At 44.4% G+C, this 25,897-nt stretch overlaps 1 protein-coding gene across 1 annotated transcript in view; it reads right to left on the reverse strand.

The window, feature by feature from the left end:
- khdrbs2 (KH domain containing, RNA binding, signal transduction associated 2) overlaps nt 1–9,106 on the reverse strand; it is a 626,587-nt gene extending 617,481 nt beyond the window's left edge. The window contains exon 1 of the mRNA XM_078541836.1: nt 8,861–9,106. Coding sequence (XP_078397962.1) covers nt 8,861–8,951 — 91 coding nt within the window. The 5' untranslated portion in view covers nt 8,952–9,106. The remainder of the gene's footprint in view (nt 1–8,860) is intronic.
- Nucleotides 9,107–25,897: the final 16,791 nt, after the last annotated feature.

Consider the following 25,897-nt stretch of genomic DNA (forward strand, 5'->3'; position numbering starts at 1 on the left):
ATACATTCATCTCACCTAGCCATCCAAGAAGCTAAGTGTCAACAGTAATAAAAGATAAAATAATCTAGGATCAAGACAACAAATTACATGGTTTATAAACACTGTCTGAGCCTAAACCAATTAAAAGCTGATGATATTAAATAAACAATGTAATAATTAGTGGCGCAGAGCATCAAGCTACAATTCTGAATAGATTTTACACCACTAATCCTCATTGATTAATATTAGTAACTAGTAAACTGTCATGCAGGAAAGACTTTGTACAGGATTACAGGAAAAATCTAAGGACAGCCAATAAATTAATCCAGTTTAATTTATTTGATCAATCCTGAGGCGGCCTGATTGGTAAGATGAGTCAATGTCATTAAACATAATCATTTTAATCTTGAAATACCATATACATTATTGAATTGAAGGTGCACTGTGTAGATTCACCACAATTGTACCAGGGTTTAAACAGTGAAATCATAGGGACAGGTTGACTTGTACTCATGTGGCTTTAGAAAGTTGAGTGGGGGGAGCCTAATGGAGGTGTCTAGCACCCTGAAGGGATTCAATAGATAAATCCAGAGAAACTATTTCCTCGAGTTGTTGAATCCAGAACAATGCGGGGCTCAATCTGAAAATTTGTGCCAGGCCGTTCACAACTGAACTCATGAAACATTTTTTCCCACACAAAGGCTAGTGGAAACTTGAAACACTTCCTCAGAAGACTGCCGATGCAGGGGATCAACAGAAATTTTCAAAGCTGAGATAAACTAAGGTGGAAAAATGGAGTTGAGGCCCTGATCAGCCATGATTCAGCCAAATGACTATTATTCTAAATGACCTACTCCTGTGCCCATACTCTGAATCCACATACTGCAACCATAGCAAAGTTGCAATAAAAAGATCTGAGTATATAAATAATATTTGCTGAAGCATCATCCATGTGTACTGCCCAGATCTGTATTTCAGATTTAATGCACAAGCAAATCTTGTTCTCCTTCAAGAGCTTCCTCTGCTGCACTACTTCTAAATGCGAAGTGCACAAGGAAACAGCCAAAATATAAAATGCCAAAGCGCCAAGGAAAAATTACATTTACCATATAATTGCGTAATGAATACCTGACTCGCACGTACTGTGCTCCTAATAACAGACTTTAGGAAGAAAGACTGACATTTCTATCAAAACTTTCATGACCTCAGAATGTTCCAAATGGCTTCACAGCCAATGAAGTGCTTTTTGAAGTGCAGTTACTGCTGTAATGTAGGAAACACAGTAACCAATTTGTGCACGGCAAGCTCCCACAAGTAGCAATGTGATAATGACAAGATCATCTATTTTTAGTGATGTTGATTGAAGGATAAGTATTAGCCAGGACACTGAGGATAACTCCCCTGCTCTTCTTCAAAAGTATGGCGGGATTGTTTAGTCACCCGACAGGGCAGGTGGGACCTCAGTTTAACATCCCATCCAAAAGACAACAGTGTTCCCTCAATACCACAATGGAGTTTCAGTGTACATTTGTGCTCAAGCCTCCAAATGGGGCTTAAACCAACGACCTTCTGACATAGAGGCAAGAGTGCTACCACTGAGCCACAACTGACAACTGCTGCCTATTTAAATGGCCCAGCCCAGCAGATTTCAGGCTCATCCCTCTCTGTAAATCCACCCAAATTCTTATTATTATTTTAGCAGGTTTGCCTGTTTCATCTGCTTACAGAGGATTAGTGATACAGGATACAGTGTGTCAATCTGTGAGATGAATTCATTTAAATCTATATATCCATTCAACCTTTCTATACAGGCTTACACCCGGAATTAAGCTCATTTGTTTTAGAGGGTGCCAAACTTCCGCCTAAAAAACATAGAAAGCATACTGGGTCAGGAAATATTAACTGGCTTGTTATCAGATCGCTGTCTCAATGAGAAAGCGAAATAGGACAGCCTGCCACTGACTAATGGCAAAGAGTAAGTGATCATCAAACTTGGAACAGAGACAAACTGGGTCCTTGAGGTGGGAGCTTTACCCTTCAGCACCAATTTGAAAGACTAAATTACTATCCAAAAAAAATCTCTTGACTAGTTTCATAGAATGACATTGAATCTACAGCACAGAAACAGGCCATTTGGCCCATAGGGTGTTTGGTGATGTTCATGTTCCACTCAAGCCTCCTTCTACCCTACTGCATCTAACCCTATCAGTTCTCTTTCTTGCTCATGTGTTTATCTAGCCTCCCCTTCAATGTCACTATCAAAATCCTCAAGGTTACCATTGACCAGAAACTGAAGTGTGCTAGCTATATAAATACTGCGGCTATAAGGTGAGGCAGTGGCGTAGTGGTATTGTCACTGGGCTAGTATTCCAGAGACCCAGGGTAATGCTCTGGGGACCCTGGTTTGAACCTCACCATGGCAGATGGTGGAATTTTAAATCAATAAAAATTGGAATTAGAAATCCAATGATGACCATGAAACCAGCATCAATTGTGTAAAAAACCCACCTGGTTCACTTATGCCCTTTAGGGAAAGAAATCTGCCATCATTACCCAGTCTGGCCTTCATGTGGCTCCAGACCCACAGCCATGTGGTTTAATCTTAAATGGCCTAGCAAGCTACTCAGTTGTACCAAGCCAATAAAAAGGAATGAAACTGGACGGACCACCCGGCATTGACATAGGCACCGGAAATGACAACAGCAAACTCAGCCCTGTCGACCCTGCTTACTAACATCTGGGGGCTAGTGCCAAGTTTGGGAGAGCTGTCCCACAGACTAGTCAAGCAGCAGCCTGACATAGTTATCCTCACGGAATCGTACCTTACAGATGATGTCCCAGACTCCACCATCACCACCCCTGGCTATGTCCTGTCCCACCGGCAGAATAGACCCAGCAGAGATGGCAGCACAGTGGTATACAGTCGGGAGGGAATTGCCCTGGGAGTCCTCAAAAGTGACTCCAGACCCCATGAAGTCTCATGGCGTCAGGTCAAAAATGGGCAAGGAAATCTCCTGCTGATTACCATGTACCACCCTCCTCAGTTGGTGAATCAGTGCTCCTACATGCTGAACACCGTTGAGGGTGGCAAGAGCGCAGATGTACTCTGGGTAGGGTGCTTCAATGTCCATCACCAAGAGCAGCTTGGTAGCACCACTACTGACCGAGCTGGCCAAGTACTAAAGGACATAGCTGCTAGATGGAGTCTGTGGCGGGTGGAGATGCATCTGTCCAAGACAGCATCGGCAGGAGTGATCGCCGTACAGTCATTGTGGAGATGAAGTCCCATCTTCACATTGTGGATACCCTCCATTGTGTTGTGTGGATGGAGGTGTGGATTGTGCTAAATGGAATAGATTTCGAACAGATGTAGCAACTCAAGACTGGGCATCCATGAGGCGCTGTGGGCCATCAGCAGCAGCAGAATTGTACTCAAACACAATCTGTCACCTCATGGCCCGACATATCCCCCACTCTACTATTACCATCAAGCCAAGGGGATCAACCCTGGCTCAATGAAGAATGCAGGAGGGTATGCCAGGAGCAGCACCAGGTATACCTAAAAATGGCATTGGATACTACAAAGGCTATGGGGCCTGACAATATTTCGGCAATAGTACTGAAGACTTGAGTTCCAGAACTTGCCGCGCCCCTAGTCAAGCTGTTCCAGTACAGCTACAACACTGGCATCTACCGACTATGTGGGAAATTTCCCAGGTATGTCCTGTACACAAAAAGCAGGACAAATCCAACCTGGCCAATTACTGCCCCATCAGTCTACTCACAATCATCTGCAAAATGATGGAAGGGGTCTTCAACAGTGCTATCGGGCAGCACTTGCTTAGCAATAACCTGCTCACAGATGCTCAGTTTGAGTACCGCCAGGGCCACTCAGCTCCTGACCTCATTACAGCATTTGTTCAAACATAAACAAAAGAGCTGAACTCCAGAGGTGAGGTGAGAGTGACTGCCCTTGATATCAAGGCAGCATTTGACCGAGTGTGGCACTAAGGAGCCCTACCAAAACTGGAGTCAATGGGGATGAGGGGGGAAATGCTCTGCTGTTTGGAGTCATACCTGGCACAAAGGAAGATGGCTGTGGTTGTTGGAGGTCAGTCATCCCAGGACATCACTGCAGGAGTTCCTCAGGGTAGTGTCCTAGGCCCAACTATCTTCAGCTGCTTTATCAATGACCTTCATTCCATCATAAGGTCAGAAGTGGGGGTGTTCGTTGATGATTGCACAATGTTCAGCACCATTCGCGAATCCTCAGATACTGAAGCAGTCCATGTCCAAATGCAGCAAGACCTGGGCTGACAAGTGATAAGTAACATTTGTGCCACACAAGTGCCAGTCAATGACCATCTCCAACAAGAGAGAATCTAATCATTGCCCTTTGATGTTCAATGGCATTACTATCACTGAATCTCCCACTATCAACATCAACATCCTGGGGATTATCATTGACCAGAAACTGAACTGGGTTAGCCATATAAATACTGCAGCTACAAGAGCAGGTCAAAGGCTAGGAATCCTGCGATGAGTAACTCACTTCCAGACTCTGCAAAGCCTGTCCACAATCCACAAGACATAAGTCAGGAGTGTGATGGAATACTCTCCACTTTCCTGGATAAGTACAGCTCCCACAACTCTCACAAAGCTTGACACCATCCAGGACAAAGCTGCCTGCTTGATTGGCACCACATCCACAAACATTCACTCCCTCCAACACCGATGCACAGTGGCAGCAGTGTGTACCGTCTGCAAGAAGCACAGCAGAAACTCACCAAGGCTCCTTAGGCAGCATCTCCCAAACCCACGACCACTACCATCTAGAAGGACAAGGGCAACACCACCACCTGGAAGTTCCCCTACATGCCACCCACCATTCTGACTTGGAAATATATCGTTGTTCCTTCACTGTCACTGGGTCAAAATCCTGGAACTCGCCTCCTAACAGCACTGTGGGTGTACCTACACCATAGTGACAGCAGCGGTTCAAGAAGGCAGCCCACTACCACCTTCTCAAGGGTAATGAGGGATGGGTAATAAATTTTGGCATAGCCAGCGACACCCACATCCTGTAAATGAATTTTAAAAATTCACCTCAAGCACTCATTGTGGAAGCGAGTTCCACATTCGCATGATTCTCTGAGAAAAGAAATTGTTACTGAACTTTTTATTTGATTTATCAGTAACTATTTAAAGCCCTTCATTTGGTCTCCTTCACAAGTAAAACACCTTCACTACATCTATCTTATTAAACCCTTTTATAATTTTAAATGCCCCTAACAGGTCACCCCTCAACCCACTCTTTTCTCGAGCCTGGTGAGCCTTTCCTAGTAGTTATGACGTCTCAGTTCTGGTATCATCCTTGTGAACTTTTTTTTCACATTCTCCAATGCCTCCATATCCTATTTATCAGATAGAGATCGGAAGTACGCGCAGCACCACAAGTACTCAAAAACGGTTTCTCTCTATTTCTGATTTTAAACTTTCAATTCGGAGAAATTTGTCAGGGACTCTAGTTTGTTTGAATTACAGAGCAGAGCTGAAATCACAGAATAAATAACAAAAATCACAGAAGCACTCAAAACCACATTTGTTTGTTGTGGGACACTTGCACTGAGAACAACAGTCAGGCTATTTTTACTTAGTTCTGTAGAAGAGTCATACGGACTCGAAACCTTAACTGTGTTCCTCTCCGCAGATGCTGCCAGACCTGCTGAGTTTTTCCAGGTATTTTTATTTTTGTTTCAAAAGTACTTCATTGGCTGTAAAGTGTCTTTTGAGACCTCCTATGGTCTAAGACAAGTCTTTATTTCTTTTTCATTCTTCTCTCTTAACTTTATCTTTCTTTACCTCTCTCTATTTCGCTTTTTGTGCATGATTTTATATTGAATTCACTATTCTAACTTCCTGGTTTAGACTGTGTGGCTTAGTGAGGATTTTTCAGTCTGATTGGCTAAGGAGACACACAGTTGCTTGCCCCGTTCAAACACATCCCCAGATCCCCTGTAGAAGGCAGGGTGCTGTTTTGGCTTTCAAATTATTGTAAGCTCCCAGTGCAGAATCCCACAGAAAACCTGTGGGCAAGTGTAGATGCAATGAACAGTGGGTGCTTATATGCTTGCTACTGACCACAAAATCCGGGCCATTTTAATTCAACTCCCTCAAACATCAGACTCAGTAATTGTTTCAACCAAGTCCCCAACCAGGTTCCTATTCACAACTAGGTGACAGATTTGTAGGATCAGAGAATGGTTACAGCACATTCAGTCCATCCTGTTTACATTGGCTCTCTGCTAGAGTAACTCTGCTAGTCCCACTCCCCCATAGCCCTGCAATTTCTTTTTCATTAGGTGCTTATCCAATTCCCTTTTGAAAGCCATGATTGAATCTGCCTCCACCATAATCTTAACCGATGTAGTAAAACAGTTTTTCCCCATGTCACTGCTACTTCACCAATCACCTTAAACTGGTGACCTCTGGTTCTCGATCCTTCCACCAACAGGAGCAATGTGTTGTTTTAAAAACAGAAGCAGCAAAGGGGCATTTTTTAAAAACTAACCAAATGTTTGTTTAATAACTCGTTCCTTAAAGCCTGCGAATTCTCACATACAGATCTTATACAGGCCCCTTTACGGTTCAGAGAGAAAAAAACATCTCGCTTCTTTTCACTCATCCTCACCCAAAGTTGGTGAAGATGTTATCGTGTTACCAGCACAGCGATCTCATCTTTCTGGACCACTGCAGGGATTACAGTCTTCTCAGTAGCTTTTAAGCTAACATACCAGAACCTGGGAAATAAATTTCCCTTATATTCTCAGCAATTCGCAAAAGATGCCCACGAGGAAGTAGAGCATGTTCTAACCATCTGCTTGTTATAAAATGCAATATTCCTTGTGTCCTTTACAAGGCAAAGATACATATCACACTAATACAGATCATTTAATATCGTTGAGAGCAGGCAGGCTGCCAGTACAAAACTGCATGGTACTAAACTAACTTAATAGCTTTTCTAGAAAAAAGAGCCCCAGTCTGTTCAGCCTTTCCTGATAAGTATAAGCTCCCAGTTCTGGTATCATCCTCCGGATTCTTTTATGCACCTTTGCAGGTGCCTCTGTTCCTCTTTTTAAACCAGCTAGCTGATAATAAAAGCTACAGCCTTATTAACCACACACAAAATGTTCCCTTGATTGGCCCTATTCTGCAGTCCCCCTACCCCATGCCTGCCGGGAACATAAGAGGTGAGTAATGTTAGTAAATCGCTGGCAGTGTCAGTTAAACAAACAGCACGACCTGCTTTCCAGGAACTCATCACAACCTGGGGTGGGGGGAGATATTGATGCCACCTCCTTGTAATTCTCCTTTCCAAAGGAGAGCCCAGATATCCCCAAAATGGTAATTAAGCTTTTAACAAACACACAACTGGAGGAAGGTATCCATTTAACATGGATTATTTTGGTGGGCGAAATTATCATCGATCTCCGAACCTGAACTCTCCACCCTGGTTTGTGTGTCACTCTGCTGCCCTCTGTAGCACAGAGCCAGCATTTGAGCACACAGTTCCTCTTTTCCAACCCACAGACACCCGACAAACCTGAGCACACACGCAGGTTAGTCCAAGCAGTGAAAAGCTCGGGCTGGTTTCATAAATGTTTTAAGACACAACACCAAGCTCATATCAAAAGAAAAAATAATCATCAGAAGATGCAATGCATTTTCACCAACAAACATCCATTATCATCTTTCACATATGATACAGATTTTGAATCTTTAAGCTACAAAACCCATCATCTTCCTTTAGTCATGGAATAGATTTTGAATCTTTAACATTGTGCCATGTTTGCGTGTATTGACATATGTACAAATACACAGACAAACACAGACACACATCCTCACAGACGCACAGGCATATACTCATAGACACACATACACAGGCATATACTCAGACACACAGGTAAATATTCTCAGACACAACCTCACAGACACACAGGCATATCCTCACAGGCACACACACACATACCAGCACACAGAAATATCCTCATAGACACACACATACAGACATATCCTCACAGACACACATACTTATATAGACATATACTCACAGACACACACACATATTCACAGACACACACACATACAGACATATCCTCACACACACATACTTATACAGACATATACTCACAGACACACACATACAGACATATCCTCAGGCACACACACATATAGACATATCCTCACACACACACATACAGACAAATCCTCACAGACAGGCACACATAGAGACATATCCTGACACACACACATACAGACATATCCTCACACACACACACACGGATATATCCTCACAGGCACACCTACACAGGCATATATACTCACACACACATAGAAATGTCCTATAGATACACGCGCATGCATACAAGCATATACTCACAAACACACGTATATATGTGCATATAGCCAGGCACATACATGCCTATACATTGGATATTAGACATTTTTCATTGCTGACTCTTACCAATATATCTAACCACACAAGTACTGATAACAGTTAGCTGCTCTTTGCAGCACCTGAGCCAGGACAGCTGACTTCAACCTGCAGCAACACCTGTTAACAACTGAAGATGGAACAATCGGACGGGACTGTGTTAAGGATGATGTATGAGCCACTACCCCAAACACACATCGGAGCAACACTCCATCACCAACACAAACACACACACACTAGTTTCTAGGTCACTCAGAGGGACGCTTGTTTGGAGGGGGGCGGGGGTTATTTTGCAAAAAAAAATGTTGATCTTTCATACACCTTTCAGCGCAACAATTAACCATTTTGAGCCAGACCACATGTTCAATTCTCGACAGCACAACTTACCTTCTGTCAGCAGACGTGCAGCATGAACAAAAGATGGATCCAGTGTATCCTTCTCTGCCATCAGCTCTGGCAAATATTTCTCTCTCTGCATTTTTTTTGGACAAATTTGCAGTGTGTATTTAAATTAATATTTATTTGGACTTTTTTTTTAAAGTTAAAAGCTATCCTGGTTTCTCTCAGCGCACACGATATCTAATTGAGTGATTTTTTTTTTACCTTGCCAGGAGAGTGCATTCACTCGGCTGCACTGACAGCGCTCGCTCGCTTCGCCAGTTTCCCGAATAGAGCCCGCCCCCGCCTAGCTCTCATTGGACAGCGGCCAGCCACCCGGAAGCAACACCAAATGCTCATTGGTCAGCCTCTGGTGTCAATCAAAGTGAGTAACAGGGTGCCCTGCTGTCCGGACGGCGTCTCCAATTTTTTTTTTTGCACACCTATTCTTTTTATTATTATCTCCCCTTGCACAACAGCAAATAAGACACCATTTGCGCAAAGCCCTGTAAATGTTACATTCAAACAAAAAGGGTGCTCAATCATCATGCACTCGCTGCTCGCTGGCATCAACCCTCAAACCTTGAACACATTGGCAAAGTTGCTTTTGTTTAAGAGGGCTTTGCTAGAATGGGACACAAGTTGGTGCAAAATTGAAAATACCTGATCAATGCATTAAAATATAAGCAATGTGGTATTTATTGGTGCCTCCCGCATGTTAATTGAGAGTAACGTGACATTCCACATATATACATCCATGGACATATAGTACATGGAGGCTAATACATGTTCCAAACGCCGGGGCAGATTCACCTTTTTGCTGAAAATATATAGCCTTATACATTAACGATAGACATAAAGTTATGACCCTACCTTACATTATAACATTCCACGAAAGTTTAATCTCATGGACACTGCATGTCGTTATAAAGCTCTGCGTTTGAGCTCATCGGGCAATATAAGATTGATATTTGAAATATCCTTCCCTCCTTCCCCCCTACCATGAGCACGAATTATGGATGGGGAGCAGGAGAGCAATAACCTCCCCTATTTAACGAGCTTCTTTTTGAAAATCATTAGATTTAATATTGGCTTGAAGCAAACTATGCTCTTCCTTGATGAGCGACCTGTTTAGAGAGGGGGAGCGTGTATCTAGTTCAAAAGGGGGTTGCAGTTGGGAAATAAATCTCTCTTTTCCATGTAGCGCCTAATTGGAGTTTGATGCTGAGCTACCAGTGGGAGCAGCCCACTGGCTGCCTTGCTCCAAATCACATTGTCAAAGAGAGATTTCTGCATCCTTCTTTTCCGAGCATTTCAAATGTTTTGTGTGTAAAGGGCAGAGGTTCTGCACTGTCAAATCATTGGCAAAAGAACTAGAGGGGAGATGGAGAAACTTTTTTTTTCCACAGTGAGTTGTTGTGATCTGGAATGCGGTACCTGAAAGGGTGGTGGGAGCAGATTTAATAATAACTTTCAAAAGGGAATTGGAGGATTTTTTTATTCATTCATGCTATGTGGCTTTGGCTGGCTAGGCCAGTATTTATTGACCATCCCTAATTGCCCTTGAGAAGATGGTGGTGAGCTGTCTCCTTGAACCGCTGCAGCCGCTGTGGTGTAAGTACACCCACAGTGCTGTTAGAGTGGGAATTCCAGGATTTTGACCCAGCAACAGTGAAGGAATGGCAACATATTTCCAAGTCAGGACGGTGAGTGGCTTGGAGGGGAACTTCTAGGAGGTGGTGTTCCCATTTATCATCTGCCCTTGTTCTTCTAGATGGTAGTGGTCGTGGGTTTGGAAGGTGCTGCCTAAAGAGCGTTGGTGAGTTTCTGCAGTGCATCTTGTAGATGGTACACACTGCTGCTACTGTGCGTGGGTGGTGAAGGGAGTGAATGTTTGTGGATAGGGTGCCAATCAAGCGGGCTTTGTCCTGGATGGTATTAAGCTTCTTGAGTGTTGTTGGAGCTGCACTCATCCGGGCAAGTGGAGTGTATTCCATATACTCCTGACTTGTGCCTTGTAAATGGTGGACAGGCTTTGGGGAGTCAGGAGGTGAGTTACTCACCGCAGGACTCCTAGCCTCTGACCTGCTTTTGTAGCCTCAGTATTTATATGGTTAGTCCAGTGAAGTTTCTGGTCATTGGTAACCCCCAGGATGTTGATAGCGGGGGATTCAGTGATGGTAATACCATTGAATGTGAAGGGGCGATAGTTAGATTATCTCTTGTTTGAGATGGTCATTGCCTGACACTTGTATGGCACGAATGTTACTTGCCACTTGTCAGCTCAAGCCTGGGTATTGTCCAGGTTTTGCTACATTTGGACATGGGCTGCTTCAGTATCTGAGGCGTCGCGAATGGTGCTGAACATTGTGCAATCATCAGCGAACACCCCCACTCCTGACTTTATGTTGGAAGGAAGGTCATTGATGAAGCAACTAAAGATGGTTGGGCCTAGGACATTACCCTGAGGAACTCCTACGGTGATGTCCTTTGAAAAGGGATGGGGGGTGGATGGTGGGTTGGAATTGCAGGGCTATGAGGAGAGAGCGGGGAATGGAGATAATTAGATCGCTCTCTCAGGGAGCCAGCACAGGCATGATGAGCCAAATGGGCTCCTTCTGTGCTGTATCATTCCACTGAAAGCAACTCAGGGCATATTTTCAAAGGGTCAACACTCTGACATAATGTGCGTTATAGTTCCATCTTGTCCTGAACTTTACTGCCAAGAAGCCTAACTCTACTTTGAAATTTCCAACTGCATTAGACGTAGATCTTGCCCCCTCAGGTTTCCCTATCTAATGCTAACACGCTAACCTGCTGTTTTCCCAAAACTCACCAATGCTTCTCCATAATAAATGCCTGGTGGATCCAAAACACAATTGTCCAGTGTTTCTAAATCTGGTGAAATCATCAATGAGGTCTAATTGAGGTTCGGATGAAAGGGAAGGAAGTTCAGCCCTGTTGAATAAATTATGAATGAAGGAAAATCTTTGATGACAACTAAAAAAATGTTTGTCATCGATAAAAGTGGAGGTGCCTTCCTTGCCTCTGTATCTGTTAGTGTCGGATGTTTTGAGAGCCCATTATCTGTAATCACAAACAGGAACCTTGTTTAGACCCGTTGATAATGCAGTCAATGATGGCAGAAATTAAGTGGGAAACCTGCGAATGCTAAGAGTCTGGTATAAAAACGGGAAATGTCAGAAAGCCAGGGTTCGATTTTAAAAGAAAGAACTTGTATTTCTATAGCACCTTTCATAATCTCAGGATGTCCCAAAGCACTTTATAGCCAAGGAAGTTTTGAAGTGTAGGCATTGTGTAATGCAGGAAACAGACAGCCAATTTTCTGCACAGCAAGATTCCACAATTAGAATTGTGGTAATGACCAGATAATCTCTTTTCATGATGCCAATTGAGGGAAAAATATTGGTCAGGACACCAGGGTGAACACTTCTGCCATCTTCATAATAGTGCCTTGGGATCTTATACATCGTCCCGAAGGGTAGATTGGTCTTGGTTTAATGTCTCACCAAAATGACAGTGCAAAATTCCCTTAGCAGCACACTGCAGTGTGAGGTTGGATGGGTCAGAGATTCCTTTCCTGTCCATTGTTCTTTGTATTCTCACGCCACCCCCAACTATTTCAGCCAAGCAAGTAGGGTTGCAATCAACCCCTTCAGCCTCTGAGAGAAATCCCCCACTCCAATTTCTGCTGACCTACATTGGCTTCTGATCCCCAAAATCCCTAATGCAAAGTTCTGATCCTTGTGTTTAAATCCATCCATAGCCTTCCCATCTCTATAGCCATTGCCATCCAACCCTATAGGTCCCCACATCCATTTCAATGTCTCTGGCCTTTTGTACATCTATAAACTAAATTTTCTATATAATTGCAAGCTGATGTCGTCTGGAAGACTGGTTAATATTTGGGGTGAGATTCTGAGCATCACCTAACATCTATCTCTTTCAGTTGCTGACTGGGTCACCGTGCATTTCTACCTTTTTCTACATTGGTGAAATGGATGGACTTTTAATTAAAGGGTATCAAGGGGTAGGGACCCAAAGGCAGGAAAATGCAGTTAAGGTACAAATCAGCCATGGTCACACTAAATGGCAGAACGAGCCCGAGGGGCTGAAAGGCCTCCACCAGCTCTTAATGTTCCAATGGCAGAATGTAATTATAAAAATGACCCTAATGTTATTAATTCATATTACTAGAATTGAAGTGGATTGCATATGGTGCAAATTAGTCAACTTTAGGTTCTGAAGAAAAATATGTTTATTATATAAAACATAAATCGAAACACTTAAGGGCTTGTTTTCCTCTTTACCTTAATGAAAGCCAAAATTGCAACGTTGGTGGAAAGTGCTAATGGGCTGATATTCCCAACCAAGATCACCAGTGGCAAACTGGTTGAGCTTTCCTGAGCTGCGGAAACATGACCTAAATAGTCAGCTATTTCTTTCACTCCAGATTCATCCTGGCATTTAGTGGCAAGATTTGAAGTGCAGTCCCAAATGCTCACTGTGCAAGTGTCGGTGTTATTATGATTTTCCCACTCTATGCTTTGGATGGTTTATCCCTTCCATTTGCCCTCCTAACAATTAAAAATGACTAAGGCAGTTCAGATACAGTGGATTTTTGTGTGACGTTCTGGTAGTCACAGTACAGTGGGGATAAAAGAGGATCTATCAGCTACTTTGGGTCATATTAGGGAGCACTGAGGGATGGAGAGGTGGGGTGGGGGGCAGATTGCTTATTGAGCCAGACACCAATGAGAGGTGGTTATTAGCACAGTGAGGGTAATCCCAGTTGCTGGCATAGCACCCTTCTTTGTGGCAAGATGTGTAATCAGCATATGCAGTAACAGGTGGGCAGTGTGCTTTGCATGCCATGAGTGACAACTTTACAATATCAGTGATATTGTTGCACTATTTGACCAGGTTAAACATTAGCAGGTTCAATGGCAAACACCACTGCAGCAATGGTAAGTTGGGATTTCAGTGATCTCTGCTGGGCCATTCCCCCCAACCCCAAAAGAACATTGTGCACCAATCAAGCTTGAATAGCAAAGCTTGGCTCATCTATATCACACAGTGGGGCTTGGTTCTGTGGATGGCACTCTCACCTCCGAGTTAGAGTCATGGGTTCTATTATGAGCTCAAAGACTACAGTCTTTCCAGCATAGTGTCTGTATTGAACTGAATGTATCTTGGCTGCCTCCAGACATTCCCTCATGGCAGATGTTACATGACTATGGAAAGCTAGATAGGGCATGTAGTAACAATTGCATTTCCAAACCCAGGCAACCCCTTTGCCTTGAAGCATAACAGACAACTTTGCATGCACTATCATGTGTAACTGTGAGTTACCCAAGTTACCCACTATACTACAACTGTTCTTATGCATTAACAAACTGTTCAGTATTCTTGTTAGTCTCTGCAAATGCATTGCATATATAGTCATTAAATCATGCAGATCTCTTAATGGTATGCATGTGCATTGTCATTAGCTGTTTGCCTGGACGATGTCCTTTCTCCGGGAAGTGTCATTCCCGTGGCATTTGCTGTTGCTATGGTAACTGTTGCTGTTGTTCCATTCCCGTTGTTGAAGACCAGTAGACCTCTGGGACTGATGGTTGTTCTGTTTTCTCTGCAGCTGGTGAGGTCCAATCTTCTTGATCGGTTCCCTGCAGTGAAGGACCAGCTTCTCTAGATGTTTGTATGTGCCTGCGGTTGCACCAGTATATTTTGTTGTTCACTTCCACCGCACCTGATTAAGGTGACAGCTGCTCTACACATGTCTCAGGTTTCCACATGGGCTGACTCCAGTTGAGAACATTGAAGGTTTGTACGCTAACCGGCTCTCCAGTGCTCAACTGTGACAATGGTTTGGCAATCTTATCAAAATGGAATTTAGCTTTCTGCTGTTTCACCTTGATTTTTTCACTCATGCTCTGGACTTCAGTAGCTTTGTTGCTATTGGAAGAGTGGTTTGTTTGTGGCATGACATTAGTCTTTGGATTGGACAACTTTCCATGCCTTCAGTTGATGTGTTTCTCCACTCAAGGATTGCCTTGTATACATCTGTGTTAGCTTTGCTTGATTTCTTGATGATTGCTTTGGTGATTTCCACTGCCGGCTCAGCCTTTCCATTCAACTGGGGATAGTGCAGAGATAATGCATAGTATTGAATTTCCCAATCCTTTGTGAAGTGGCTGAATTCTTCACTCATGAACTCAGGGCCATTGTTACTCATCACAATGCCTGGAATGCCGTAACGACTGAAGTGTGCTTTAAAGCATTTCACTATCTCTCCTATCATCGTTGAAGTCAGCTGGTCTAACTCCCAATAGTCAGAATAGTCATCTGCAGCAACAGGACAGTCAGTTCCTGCTATAGTGAAGAGGTCTACTCCCAGCTTCATTCTTGATCTGTCTGGGATGCCATGCATCACCAGTGGCTCTCCAGTTTGCTTAGCTTGGTGCTCGTTACAAGCACCGCACTGGCCAACATGATCTTTAATCTCATTGCTCACATTTGGCCAGTAGAGCGCTTCTCTTGCCTTCCACAGACTCAGTTCAATTCCTTGATAGCTTGCATAGAGTTTCAGCATCTCTCCTCTCATCTCCTTAGGGTTGATGCCTCTATTTCCTTCATATAAGATGCCATCTTGTGTTGTCAATTTATCTTGGTAGGCCCAGTATGCTCTTGTGACCTCAGATATGTCCTGGATTTTCTCAGGCCATCCTTTCATCACTACTACTTGCAGTACTTGGAGAGATTTTTTTTTAATCTTGCTGGGTAGTTCACTTGCTTTGAGCAAAGCACTTGCCTGTCAGGTTCAGTGGTCTGTAACTTCCGTGCTCCCCAGCGTCAGAGTTGGGGGGAACCCCAAAGATGCCCTGGAGAATCCCTCTGGGAAGTTCCCAGGTAAGCGTTTACACGGCAATTACCCAAAAGTGCACATTTCCTCTGGACAATTGTGTTGCGCTGGGAACCATCCAAAAATACGGTTTCAATCGCAAACTTTGGATGGTTCCGCCAGGGATACACCAATAGTTACTCGTGAAAAGAAGAATTAAAACCTCTTCTAACTTCTGGGTAACTATTGAAAAGACCCAGACTGAACCCATGGGACTCCCCCCACACCCCTGACACTACCCCCAACAGGACTCCCTCCGACACCCCTACCCCACCGACCTCCAGCATCCCCCACCCCCGACCTCCGACCCCCCCCCGCCCCCCCGGCCCATTCCTTGACCTCCAACACCCCCAAACCTTCCGACCCACGAACACCCACCCCCCCTCAATCTCCAACACTCCCCACCTCCCGGCCTCTGACAACCCCCACCTCCTGACCTCCAACACCCCCAAACCCCCCAACCTTCGAACCCTCACCAACCCCCCCCGACCTCCCACATTCCCCACATCCCTGGGCCTTTGACTGACCTCCACCCTCGACCTCGGACCCCCCCCCCCCACCACCCCGTCACTCCCATTCCCCATGGACTTCTGACTCCCCGTGACCTCGGACCCCCCACGAACCCCCATAGAAACCCAACTCCCACCCACCCCCACCTCCCCCACCGACCTCGGACCCCACCCTGGATACAAATATGACTGGTTGCCCTTGCTGCATTAGGGTTACTCCGAGACCTGTCTCACTGGCATCACACTGCAAGGTGACTTCATCATTGACATCATAGTACTTCAGCACTGGTGCTGTCTTCACTAGTTTGATTTTGGTGAACGCTGCTTCTTGTGCTGTGTCCCAATACCACCGCACACCCTCGGCAGTGAGCTGGCCTAATGGTTCACACTTCGATGACCATTTAGGTGAAAATTTTGCTAAATGGCTCATGAGTCCAACAAATTGTTACACTGCTTTCACGTTTGTTGATTGCTGCATCGCTGCTACAGCTCTCATCTTGTCAGGATCTGGGCGAATACTTTTTGCTGTCAGTACACGACCCTTGTACTTGGCTTCAGACATTTTCAGCTGCAATTTTTTCTTGGTTAGCTTCAGATTCATCTGGTGAGTTCCCTCCAGCAGTCGCACTAGGTTCTGATCATGGTCAGCTATGGCTGCTTCCATTGAGTCTCCACAACCATAGGCTAGCAGATCATCCACTATGACTTCCACTCTGGGAAGATCACTGACTATCTCATGCTGTCTGCATTGATACTCTTCTGGAGCTGTGGAAATGCCAATCGACACGTGTAACCATCTATATCTCCTGAACGGCATCCAGGATGCTTTCATCCGGCTTCACTTGCCAGCAAACATCCTTCGCATCTAGGATAGTAAAATCTTTCCCTTGGCAAGTTGTGGCAAAATTCCTTCGATGGTTGGCATGTGGTAGTGAGATCTCTTTAAAGTTTTATTTAGGCCCTTTGTGTCCATATGTACTCTCAGCTTTCCAGGTTGCTTTACTGTTACCATGCTGCTCATCCAATCTGTAGGAGATGTCACTTTCTTGATTACTCCCTTCTTTTCCAGCTCTTAATCTTGTTTTTTAGGCTTGACTTCAGGGTAGCTAGAACCCTTCTCAGCAGATGCTGAATTGGTCTTACACTCTCATCTACTTCGCGATGATATTCACCAGGTAGACATCCAAACCCTGTAAACACATCTTTGTACTCCTCTAGGATCTGTTCAGCGGTCAATGTAGTACGCTGTGACATGTTGTAAATCTCTTTTGGCAAGTTTACGGTTACGAATCCAAGCTTTAGACTTGCTCCGGCTGAGATGAGGGCCTTTGTGTACAGCCTATGATCTGGAGCTCCAGATCTTCATTCTTGTCATTGCATTGGGCTCTCAGATTAATTTGCCCTCTCGCTATGAGTAAAGTGCCATCATACAGCCTCAACCTTACTTTCGAGGATTCTTGGATCGCCACGTTAAGCCATTTCACACAGGTCTGTGAAAGTCATGATGTTGCATGATGCACCAGTGTCTGTCTGACACTTCATGTTCACTTGATGCTCTCCTTCTGCAGTCATCCCTCTAACAGTCACAAACCATTTATCACCTACAGACTTGATGGAATCAACCTGTTGTATGGTGTATAGTAATTTGTCAGAATCTTCGGCTGATATCTCACCAGTGGCCATCTGTACAGGCCTGTACTTCTCCTTTCTAGCCAAATACTTCACTTGTGTGAAATGATTTGGCTTCTTGCAGTTAAAACATTGCTTTCCTCACGCTGGACATTCTTTCTCTTCCTTTGTACAGTGTCCTCCACAGTACTTGCATTTTACCTTTTGTCCATGATTGTTCTGCTCTTTTGGCCTGGAATGTCTTTCAGCATAATGTAACTCCTGGTTTGTTCTTCCATGCATGTGCTGTCGCTCCATGTTTCTGCACACTTCTATCGCTTTCTTGAGAGTATATTTCTCGTCTCTCAGTACACTTTTTATCATTGTCAGATCTCTTATGCCTAAAACAATTCTATCTTTAATGTGATCATCTTTTAGTTGCCTGAATTCACTAGATTCTGCGAGCTCTGTTACTGCAGTCACATACTCTGTTTTGCCTTGAGCCCTAATGTTGAACACGTATCGTTCATAAGTTGCGTTCACTTGGGGTTCAAAGTGTGCCTTCTGGACTTTGAAAATCTCTGCAGTCTGTTTTTTTGTTGTTTGGATAGATTTAGGGTGGAATATAATTTGTAGCAGTTTCTCCACAGCAGTGTCAAAAGTATAGCTATTAGTTTTGGCTCTGGCTAGTTAATTAAATCTGTTGCAATCTTGTAGTTTTGCCATTGCAAGTGGAAAAATTGCCAGTTCTTCCGCACAGCTCCTTTCATTTCGACAGGAGCTCGGAGTGGAAAATTTACAACCATTCTTGTTTCACCCAGTATTTTACTTGCAGTCTTTGGTTTGTGTTAGCTTTTCCTTGTCTGTTTTTTTTCAGCAGCTTTTAGCACATTGGAAATTTCAGTGTTCCTCTTTCAGTAGCTGTGGCTTCTCTTCCAGCTTTTCAAAACTCAATCTGAGCTTCACTTCTGGCACCATGTTACGAGCTCAAGGACTACAGTCTTCCTAGTGTAGTGCTTTTATTGAATGGAATGTATCATGGTTGCCTCCAGACATTTCCTCATGACAGAGGTCGCATAACTATGGCAAACCAGGTAGGACCTGTCATAATGATTACATTTCCAAACCCAAATAGGTTCAAGCCCCACTGCAGAGACTTGACCCCAAAAATCTAGGCTGGGGCTTCAGTGCAGTTTTAAAGGAGTGCTGCACTGTTGGATAAGACATTAAACTGAGGCCCTGTCTTCCTGCTCCAATTGATGTAAAAAATTCCATGGGACTATTTGAAGAAGGGCAGTGGAGTTCTCCCCGGTAAATATTCCTGGCCAATACTTATCCCTCAGTCAAATCAATAAAATGGATTATGAGGTCTTTATCCCATTGCTGTTTGTGGGAGCTTTCTGTATGCAAATTGGTGGCTTTGTTTCTTTTTTTTTGCAACATTGACTACACTTCTCAGGTAATTCATTGACTGCAAAAAGCTTTGAGACTTGCTGAGGTCATGAAAAGCGCTATAAAATACATGCATTTCATTTTTATTTGTTAAAGTGTTATTGCAGTGTGCAGTGATTTATCGGAGGCTGCTGTGACTAAAAACAAAATAACATTCATAGAACATGGCCACAATCTAGTCAATGGGTCATAAAGGAAAATAAATTAAATGGACATTCCCCAGTCTCTGATGTTTTCTGTTTCTGTTTAACTCAAGGAGAAAAGTAGGTTGGAGTTGGGTGTGAGGGGAAGGAGAATTGTGAGCAGAAAGAACACTGATTAGATTTAGAAGTAGTTGAGGGTTATAGACTAATTTGTCATTTGAAGGGAATATAATAAGTTATAAGGTTAACATTCTGTTATTACCCAGAGGGTAGAAGCTTCACTAAGTGGAGGGGAGGAGGAATTTCTTCTCTCTAAGGCCCATTAGACTTTGAAATTCTCTTCCTCAGAGATCAGTGAGGGCTGGGCCATTGAATATATTCAAGGATGAGTTTGATAGATTTTTGACTGACAAGGGAGCCAAGGGTTATGGGGGACAGGCAGGAAAGTGCCACAATCAGATCAACCACACGAATGGCAGAGCCAGCTCGAGGGGCTGAATGGCCTACTCCTGCTCTGATTTATAGAGTGAACAATAAATGAACCCCTTCAGCCATTCTCTAGTTGTTCCTGCAAGCTCAGGTAGCTTTGGACCAAGTGTGAAAATTGGTGAGAAATAAAGATTGCCCAGGATTTTCTGGAGTATGGGAACACATGGAATTTCCCATTAATTAGACCTTTTCCCTCACCATTCAGCTTGAAGACATTTTGCAACATGAATTGATGGAAGTGCAAACTGATGCCAGCCCAATGGGACATTTGAAATATTAGTGAATAACAGGATCAACAGTCTATCTCCTTAACCAATGAGGTTGAAGGATTAAGAAAGAAACAGAGGAAGGACTGGAAAGGAATATGGGCAAATTAGAGTCACGTGAAGAAAGAGAAAGAGAAATAAAGAGAGGGAAAGAAAGATTGGATTGAAAGAGAGAGAGAATAAAGATAAAAGAAAAGTGAGAAAAAGTGTATGTGTAATTTTTAAACATCTCCAGGAACAATTTACTACCTGTAAGAATGAGATTCCATAGCCTGAATTTTTAATCAGTGGTCAGGAACCGGAAACAGAAGCTAATTATGGGTCCGGACTTTAACCAATGAAACGTCAGGAAGACAGCTTGCCATCCAATCAGGGGCAGCAGGTTGACTCACAACACTAGAGTGCCAATGGGAATCCCTCCAGCGCTCTGAGATCATCAGTCCCGCTAGCCAAGGTGAGAGTTGCTGATGTGAGGATGAAGACAGTGGTGGACAAAGGCCAGGGAGTTCATTTTACTTTTCAAAATGCCACAGCTGCCTACTCTTGATCCTGGGGGGTGGGGGGTGTGAGTGGGGGGAGGTGGTGTCCCTCGTGTGATCCATTGTGCCCCTCTCCCTCCCTTCCCACACTGAGCCCACCACGGTTGTCTGGCTGTGGTCTAGGCCAATGTGGGCTGCCTGCATTGCCAATTGGAAATGCTAATCGGTGCAGGAACGGAGCTTTGGCAAACCTCCCACAAACCTCCCAATTACAGTTAATTAATGACAATTGGTTATCATTAATAGGCCTGCTTGCAATAGGCAACCGATATGACCCCAAGCCAAGGTCTTTCAAAATGTCCGAGAACTAGCATGGAGGTCTGCGGCGCTAAATTGTGGGCCCGTTCACACCTGATCTGGACCCCAACCCATCTTAAAAATACAGCCCCATAATTTCAATTGTTGCCCTTCTGGGCCATTTCTGGATGATGTAGAAGCATCAATCTCTTCATTAAAAATGCCAGCCCTAGCTTTCTGCAGCCAGTTTAACAACAACAACTTGCATTTATATAGCACCCACAATGTAATATCCGCCCCAAGATGCTTCACAGGAGCATCATCAAACAAAATTTGACATCGAGACGAAGCATTAGTGTTTGGAACATAAGCGCTGCAGTATCATGAAACACAGGGAGTTGTTGGGGGTGGGATTGGGGGCGGGGGAGGCGGGGGGTAGTGGTGGTGGTGGGGGAAGACGTGTGGTTTGAGTGCACGAAGCCTTCATTGCAAGGCTAATGGCAAGATTCATCCAGCAACTTGTGACGATTCACAATTCACAGGCTATCTCTTCATCACCACAAGTTGCGGGTATGATTTACACACTTAGAATGGTGAACCCCATTAAACCGTCCACTAATTAACAGCAAAATCTAGGCGAATTTTTTTTTGGAATCCTCACCCTCCTTCACCCACGACATCCTGAGCTTTTAATGGGCTCCTCTGGCACAATTCTCCAATTAGTCAAGCAATGTCTGATTAGAGATCTGAGGCAATTAATCATTGTTGGAAAAAGCCAAGACTGGCAGGCTGTAGTGCTAGAAACTTTGTGACACATGTCAGTGTCTTAACGAGATGGGGGTTAGCAATGCATGACCACAGGCTTGAAAGCATGCTGGCTTCAAAAAGAATGGCGGAGGTGCTTAGAGGTCAGATCAATGGGAGAAACCAATAATCGCCAAGGTTGTCACCTTTTGTATTTCTTAGTGTGAATGAATCAACCTAATTACTTTGCAACAGCTCAGTGTTTTAATGAAGGACATGGGAATTGATTTTCTTTTTGCTTCCAGTGAGCACGGGAATATTTACAGATTGTTCATAGCAATGCCTCCCACACGGAAATGCAAGGTTGTTGGGTACATTTTGGAGGATGAGTAAAAATCAATGATATTGTTGACAGTTTTGGCCTGCCAAGTTGTATTGGGAGATGCACTGTGATTCTTAACCTGGGTCCATGCATATCAAATGGTCAAGAGGCAACTATTCTGCAGCATTGATCACAACCTCAGGATGTCCCAGTGAACTGTACGGCCATATAAGTATTTTTTGTAGTTATCAATGTAGGAAAGATGGTAGCCTATTTGCACACAGCAAGCTACCACAAACAGCAATTGATAAGGACCAGATAACCTGTTTTAGTGATGTTGGTTGATGGACAAATATTGGTCAGGTCACCGGGGAGGACTCCCCTGCTCTCCTTCAAATAGCACCATGGAATCTTTTATATCCACTTGAAAGAGCAGACAGGGCATTGGTTTAATATTCTATTCCAAGGATGGGCAGTGCAGCATTCCCTCAGTACTGCCTAGTAGTGCAAGCACATATGTGCCCAACATCGGGAATGTGAAGCCTGGGCACATGTTACCAGTCAGCTGCCCACATAAAAGCAGCAATCATATGGAGGGCAGAAGAAGAGCTTCAGGTGGCAAGAGGCCATAACCAACACCAAATGAAGGCTCAGTGGCAAGAAGATAGGTCACAGGAGCGACTTACAGGGGGTGAGCCTAGGCTGAGAAGGCCTGAGCATTCCTGATGAGACCAGAAGGAGCATTCTTTTCCCTTCCCCACTGGGACAGGAAAATAAATGAGCTCTTCTGAACTTGGATCCTCTCCAAATTGCCAGCTCTCACCTCCAACAATGAAGCACCCCTCAGTCTGGTGTTGAACTGCCAGTCTAAATTATTTAACTGCACACCAGATTATACATAGGAATATGGGAAATGCAGGACTAGAAAAGACCAAGGTCAATCTAGTTTTCCTCCTGGCAGTGGTATCATACAATGATGATGGAGTTATTGACTAATCACAGCCATCAATCTCTATGAATTAGTGTACAATGTACCCAGACATGAGGTGAGGAAACCCTGACTGATGGAAAGCTTTGGGAACCAGCGACCCAAAGTCACCTGCTCCTGCTAACCATGCTACATTTACCAGAGGTCATGTCTCCAGTTAGTTATATATTGTGTCCAAAATTCTTATTTTCTGAAATCTATCTAATTTGCATTTGAATGACTCAATATTCACTGCTTCCACTGTCTCCCTAGGGGATCTTACATAATTCTAATGTTATTATTAACACAATATATTTTCACTGCTCTTGGGTTGTGGGTGTTGCTGCCAAGACTGGTCAGATGCCCTGGGTAGGTGGTGCTGGGCTTTCTTCCTGAATGCAGTGGGTGGCTCACTTGATCATTTCATAGGGTCAACAATCTTGCTGGAGGATCACATTGAGGCCAGACTGAATAAAAATGGCTTTCATGTAGAACGCTAGTGAATGCTGTATTTTTAAGACAATCTTGTCAGCTTCATAGTAACTTTTGTTGATACAGGGTACCAACCTTTTATGTCCAATCTAGCCCAATTGTCCTGAATTGCAAATTGCAGCTGTAATCCAATTGCCCTAAAGTTGAGCTGATGTGGTGCTTGTCTTGCTAGACAATTTTGGATGGGAAAATTAATCCTGTAAAACTGTCAGAATCCTATATAATTGGATACAATATTCTGAGTGCCCACTTAATATTTGACACATTAGAATTTTAGTTTACCCATGTTTTTATGAGATGGTTAATACATCGATTTACATAGAATGTACAGCACAGAAACAGGCCATTCGGCCCAACTGATCCACGCTGGTGTTTATGCTCCACACGGGCCTCTTCTCACTCCTCTTCCCCTCAACCTATCAGCATAAACTCTTATTCCTTTGTCCTTCATGTACCCAGCCAGCTTCCCCTAAAATGCATCGATGCTTTTTGCCTCCCTGTGGAAGTGAGTTCCGCATTCTTTGCACTCTTTGGGTAAAGAAGTTCCTCCTCAATTCCCTATTTATTATCTTACATTTAATTTTTGGTCTTCTTGCTGGTGGGAACATCTTCTCTACATCTATCATACCAAGCCTTTTTCATAATACACTCGTTACATTCTCCTTTGAACTTTTTAATGGAGATCTTAGCCCATTTAAAATAAATCTCTCTGGGGAATGCCTTGTCTTGTCTTTCATCTGTCCTCATTCTGAGGGTTGTCTGCACTATGAACTATCTTTTTCCACTGATTTCTGTTCTCCGCTGCCCTCACTGCCTGCCTCATAGAGATGCCAGGCCTAGTTCTGATATTATCCATCCGTGTCATCTTGGGTCTTCCTTGCGCACGTTTTCCTGGTTTATTTTGCCTTGCATTACCTCTTTTTCCAAACACTCCCCTCCTGTTCACATCACGTGTCCGAAATCTGTGAGCTTCCATGATACCGCTGCCTCAAACAAGTTCCTCTTCATACCAGCTTTCTTGAGCACCCACTTGTTTGTCTGCTTGGCCATCCATGACACATGTAATATCCGCCTGAGTCCTTTCATTTCAATGCTGTTATTCGAGCCTCGTCACTCTTCTCAATGGCTCAGCTTTTACAAGGCCAGCTCGGTGGAATTGTCCCACCTCTGCGCTAGTTCATCCATCCATGTCGGTGTGATTGTATGCCGATGCGTTTCACAATAGCATGTATAAGGTGTGCACTTGGCAGGCTGCACTTTGAGGGGAACTCGGAGGTGAGTGCACAGTAACGTTACTCAGCACTCGCCCGGGTCACCTGTTGGACTTCAAGGTTGAAGCATGCTGGTGGGGGAGGGGGCAAGGGCTGCCCTGTGGTTGAACGTAGTGTACAAGCATGGGCGGGGTGGGGGAGTGGGGTGGGGGGGGGGGGTGGGGGGGGTGGGGGGGGAAGCGGCCATGCATTAGGGAAACCTTGTAGAAAGTGAGCATTATTCTGCAGCTGAGACAGTTCAGGCACAGCCACATTGAAATAATTGGAGCTGGGCCTCTAGCTTATCTGCCCACTCAAGCAATGCAGAGGCATGAAAGTGCCACCAAATGCTCCAGAGCTTTTCACCCCGGGGTACAGATTGCAAACTAATGAGCATTTTAGTGGACTGAAGAACAGTTGGATGACTGGACACGTTGTACAATCTCCTTGCTAAAGCTGGCCACGGAGCAGTCATTGATGGAGGTGCTCACAGCCCCTTGTAATGTCAGCATCCCGGCCTGGACCAGTCTCCCCCATGGTTCAAGCTAACAGTGCAGTCTTGCAGTGCGGGTTAGGAGAATGCCTGTGCCTGAGCTGAGAGCACAGCATGCAGTCCAGTGGGCAGAGCTGCTGCCAATTGGTTAGGTAGAGTGGGGCAGAGGAAGGTGGGGTTTCGGGCAGCCATGCAGCCCACTAAACTCTGGCCATCCAAGTGGTGGCCAGCACTCTCTGGGATGTTGTTCAGGGGTCTTCAGACTCAACCAAGAGAGGCTGTTAGTACACCCATGCTAACCCGCATGTCTCTCTCTTTCATCCTGTAGGAGGAGTACATCAGGAGCATGGAGCCTGGTGACCTGTCTGTATGCCTCAAGGCTTACAGAGAGTGGAGACAAAGGAGAAGAGAGTGATGGTGGCTCCTGGCTGGACAGAGGGAGGAGCAGTACCCTCAGGAAGAAGGGGCGACTGGGGCTCCCGCACAAGGCACTGAAGAGCCCCAGCGAGTCGTCGCTGGTCGATGCCTAGCTAGACCCAGGATCTATAGACGCCACCTTTCATTCCTGCAGATGACCAAGAACCAGTGCCACCGAAGACTGTTGATGTCT

This window comes from Cetorhinus maximus, chromosome 5, assembly GCF_964194155.1.
Source record: "Cetorhinus maximus chromosome 5, sCetMax3.hap1.1, whole genome shotgun sequence".
Lineage (NCBI taxonomy): Eukaryota > Metazoa > Chordata > Chondrichthyes > Lamniformes > Cetorhinidae > Cetorhinus > Cetorhinus maximus.